Below are 5,000 nucleotides of genomic sequence, written 5' to 3' on the forward strand. Positions count from 1 at the left end.
AAATAAAACGACTCAATGAACATCCTCCACGACAGGTGATTCCATACTTTTTGCCAGGGGTTGTAGTTCTATCGCATCTGGTTGTCTAGTCAAGACCGCGTCGTTAGTTCTATCGCATCTGGTTGTCTAGTCAAGACCCCGTTACTAATTCTATCGCATCTGGTTGTCAAGTCAAAAACCCAGTCGTCAATTCTATCGCATTTGGTTGTCAGGTCACCCCAACATTCTGCGGGCGTCCTTACATGTGTCCGATAGAGGCGCGTCTCACTAGATTAGGAAGTGGTGCCCATAGCAATGTAGCAAGCGCAGTAGTGAATCTACGTTTTCACAAAGCCTTAGATCAACATATTAATAAATTAATACTTAAATGCTGGTAACCGGGTGATAAGCGGAATAGCGACCTTCGATGTGTCCCGATATCAAGGGAAAATGGACTTGGCGAAGCGAACAGTCGGGCTGTTTAGAACGCTCCGCATCGTCCATTATTTCCCTTGATATCGGGACACCTCGTCGGCCGCTATTCCATACATAACGACATCACAATGGCAATGACCAAGTCAAGTAATGCATAACTAAAGGCACTGTCATAGAGGTGCAGTACCATGTTAGTAATGTATTACTAAAGGCCCTGTGCACTGTTATAGACAGTGTAGTACTATGGTAGTAAAATCTTTTCCATGAGCATTACCGCGTTCCACTGGTGGAATGGCTGGTGTGCATTATGGAGCCACACATGCTATACACCTGCAGCAAGAGGAATATCCTGCAACGTATACAGTCCTCCACCAGAGGGCAGTGTTTATCACGACTGACACTGATGCACACAGACACAGCGTGGATGACTAGACTGTGTACAGCAGCGATGGGACCGTTTTATACAGCTCCCGATATAACTTTAATTTTAAGCAGCTGCACATGAAATATGACATATTGTAAAGGAATCCTAGAAATTACATGTGCAATACAATTAAGTTATAATCAGGGGACCTGGAGAAGGTGGGGTCTATTTTAAAAAGGTGGCTGCCTTCAATGTAGGCCTAAAGTGCAGGGGTAATTCCTAGTTAGTGTTCATAGTATGAACCTCGGAGGACTTTTACGGCCCTTGGAGGAATTTGAAGTGGCCACTGGCATGAAAAAGGTTCCCCACCCCTGATGTAGGCCACCCCTGGTGTACAGTGTGGTGGATGCAGAGAGCTGCATCTCCTCATCTGGTTATCTGGGGAATACCGGCCTAATATACAGTATGAGGAATATCACTCACTCACTCACACACACACACACACACACACACACGTGCGTATATTTTAATATACATGAGGCCAACTATTTAGATTGACTGAAGGTTCGCAACTGGTCTCTTTCAATGCCAGCTTCCTGGAACTAAAGGAATTACAAAAGCTTCTAGAACAGTGTTTCTCAACTGGTGGGTCGGGACCCAAAAGTGGGTTGCGGAGCTGAGGTGTAAAAATGTATTCATTGAGAATACAACGCAAATTGCTGATGCATATTATTAAATTAATGGATATAAAGTATATTTCATAATTATTTCAAGTCCTAAGACAATTCTAGTTAAGAAGCACTGTTCTAGAAGGCTCGATGCATCCTCGTTAAGAACCACTGTTCTAGAAGGCTCGATGCATCCTCGTTAAGAACCACTGTTCTAGAAGGCTCGATGCATCCTCGTTAAGAACCACTGTTCTAGAAGGCTCGATGCATCCCAGTTAAGAACCACTGTTCTAGAAGGCTCGATGCGTCCTCGTTAAGAATCACTGTTCTAGAAGGCTCGATGCATTCTCGTTAGGAACCACTGTTCTAGAAGGTTCGACGCGTCGTCGTTAAGAACCACTGTTCTAGAAGGCTCGATACATCCTCGTTAAGAACCACTGTTCTAGAAGGCTCGATGCATCCTCGTTAAGAACCACTGTTCTAGGAGGCTTGATGCATCCTCGTTAAGAACCACTGTTCTAGGAGGCTTGATGCATCCTCGTTAAGAACCACTGTTCTAGAAGGCTCGATGCATTTTCGAGGGCAAGCCTTAGTCCCGCCGGCCACCAGCGACAGCTGAAGCACACAGCAGACATGACTCAAAGCCAGCAGATCCAGTTCCACCAGGACACAGAGGTGAAAATGTGCTCTACAAAACTCTGGAGGACCATGGAGGTTACGCAAACCCCTGTTGCTCAAGGGAAACGCAGCAGCCACAGTTGGTATTGCTGCACTCCATTACATGGTTACTCAAAGCGAGTTTTATCTGAAGAGTCTTGAAACATCAACAGGAAACGTGTTGCCACATGCAGCCAGGCTGTTCCACAGAGGTAGTTCCCAAACATCACCATGGCAACATCTCAGCTCAAGCTGTGTGTATGTGTGTGTGTGTGTACAGGTGTGTGTGTGTGTGTGTGTGTGTGTACAGGTGTGTGTGTGTGTGTGTACGTGTGTGTGTGTGTGTGTGTACAGGTGTGTGTGTGTGTGTGTGTGTGTGTACAGGTGTGTGTGTGTGTGTGTACCTGACGCTCATGTCTGCCATGTACTTGTTGCCGTTGACGATGCCCAGTAGTGTGGGGACCTTCTTATCCCTGAAGTTCAACGTTACGTCATACACAGCAGTCACTACGGAGAGAGGGATAGAGAGAAAGGGGGGAGGGAGAGAAGAGAGAGAGAGAGAGGGGGGGGGTAGGGAGAGAGAAGTGGAGAGAGAGGGGGGAGAAAGAGAGGTAGAGAGAGAAAAAGAGAGATGGAGAGAGATGGAGAGAGAGAGAGAGAGAGGTGGAGAGAGAGAGCATTAAAGAGTGTCACACCAGTTCCCTTTAGACAGTACAGTGGGGTGACAGCTGGGGTGGCGTTTGGTGGGCACATTTTTCTGTCACTGATTCACAGAAGGTGTGTGTGTGTGTGTGTGTGTGTGCGCGCGTGTTCCTTACCGGTTCTCTTTAGACACTGTAGTGGTCCGGGGCAGCAGGTGTGTGTGTGTGTGTGTGTGTGTGTGTGTGTGTGTGTGTGTGTGTGTGTGTGTGTGTGTGTGTGTGTGTGTGTGTGTGTGTGTGTGTGTGTGTGTGTGTGTGTGTGTTCTCCTTACCGGTTCCCTTTAGACACTGTAGTGTGGTGGTGAATCCTTTGGTCCGGGGCAGCAGGTGTGTGTGTGTGTGTGTGTGTGTGTGTGTGTGTGTGTGTGTGTTCTCCTTACCGGTTCCCTTTAGACACTGTAGTGTGGTGGTGAATCCTTTGGTCCGGGGCAGCAGGTGGTACTTGAGTTTGGGGAGGCCTTTGCTCTCGGCTACCTGCATGCTGATCTGATGCTTCTTATCCGTGAAGCGAGTCCCCTCACAGTACAGCAGGAACTAGAGACACACACAGACAGACAGACAGACAGACAGACAGACAGACAGACAGACAGACACACACACACGGCATGAGCTGTTGTGGATTAATGATCAGTGATGTGTGTCCCCTCACAATACAGAAGGAACTACAGAGAAACGCAAGCACGCACACGCACACAATTATGTCCCCTTATAACTTCGTGCCATTCAGTACAATAACTTGATGCCAACTTCCATCCTGTTTGGAAAGCACACTCCTTAACGGTCTATTCATACAAGATAGCAGGTCAACACAGAGTTTCTATTTAGACAAGATAACACGTGGGGCTCTAGTCAACACAGGGCCAAATTCTATTCATATTTGTTTGATATTCATATTTGTTTTGGTTATCAACAAAGATAAACATGAGAGATGGGAGATAACGTTGGCAAATACAATATGACTTCTGGTTCATATGTTGTGCTCAGTGCTGGGAGTCTCATCCCTTATGAATTTAATAAAAACTGTTTAGTCGTCATGGATTGATTTTCCCGTTTCATTTACAAGTACGGCCACTCAAATACCAACTACACAGCCACACAGCCACACGGCCAACGCTGATGAACTAAAGAGTGTGTGGTGTGGACGTTACTGCCGTTCACCTGCACCACATGTCCTGGCTGCTCTACTGTATACAAGTCATTTCTATTGCCAGTCTCCTGAACCCTCCTCCTCAACTGGCCAAATCCCTGATTAAAATGTATGATCAGATAGAGTAATGTGGATAATCCGTGATGAACGTGTCGGGTCGGGGTGACAACTCACCCACATGAACTCTGGGTAATCCTTGAGGCGTCCGAGGCCCTTGAAGACGGTGTCGCGATCCTCCTCCCACTTCCTCTTACAGAAGACGATCTCCAGGAAGTACCAGGTCCAGCCAATCAGAGGCACCTTCAGCAGCTCGTGCTTAGCCAACACCTTGGAACTCTAATGAGAAATAATAATAATAATAATAATAATAATAATAAATAACAATAATAATAAAATAATAATAAATAGATTAACAAATACATTATCATTATTAGCTGCTGTAGATAATAATAATAATAATAATAATAACAACAATAATAACAATAATAAAAATAATAATTTAAAAAAAATTATTAATGTATTTATCATTATTTTATTATGATTATGATTATTATTATTATCATCATCGACAGCTCATGCTTAGCCAACACCTTGGAATAATAATAAAATAAATAAACACATTATTATTGTTATATACTGTATAGATTATTATTATTATTATTATTATTGTTATCTACAGCAGCTCATGGACCTCTACAATGATAATAAATACTTCATCATCATTATAATTACTATTATTAGTATGACTGCAGATCTCTACAAATAAAACTAAATTTTCAGCCAACTCTCTTGATGCCTGCGTTTACCAGGCATGCTCGCCAGAATGGAGAAGATTGTTGAAGACTTTGCATGCTAGAATGTTGCATATTTTAGAGCAGGGAGTGTTTTAGACAAAACAACATCAATACGAAACAAGGATAGACTGCATGTCTACCTAACAAAATTCCAAGAGGTTCCCCGACTGTCCATGCAAACTGGTTAAATCCCATGCCTTTACATGACTAGTAAAACCTCTGTGGAATGTCCATGTCATTCAAGGAATTCCGTGG

General features: G+C 44.2%; 1 protein-coding gene across 4 annotated transcripts in view; it reads right to left on the bottom strand.

The window, feature by feature from the left end:
- The window catches only part of agpat3 (1-acylglycerol-3-phosphate O-acyltransferase 3), a 42,951-nt gene that overhangs the window by 5,405 nt on the left and 32,546 nt on the right, over nucleotides 1-5,000 (bottom strand). For all 4 annotated transcript variants that reach the window (XM_063212458.1, XM_063212456.1, XM_063212457.1 and 1 more), the window contains 3 exons: nucleotides 4,126-4,287; nucleotides 3,185-3,338; nucleotides 2,508-2,610 (listed from right to left, as the gene is read on the bottom strand). In XM_063212458.1, the coding sequence (XP_063068528.1) occupies nucleotides 2,508-2,610; nucleotides 3,185-3,338; nucleotides 4,126-4,287 (419 nt within the window). The remainder of the gene's footprint in view (nucleotides 1-2,507; nucleotides 2,611-3,184; nucleotides 3,339-4,125; nucleotides 4,288-5,000) is intronic.

This window comes from Engraulis encrasicolus, chromosome 12 (assembly GCF_034702125.1).
Source record: "Engraulis encrasicolus isolate BLACKSEA-1 chromosome 12, IST_EnEncr_1.0, whole genome shotgun sequence".
In the NCBI taxonomy this organism is placed as follows: domain Eukaryota; kingdom Metazoa; phylum Chordata; class Actinopteri; order Clupeiformes; family Engraulidae; genus Engraulis; species Engraulis encrasicolus.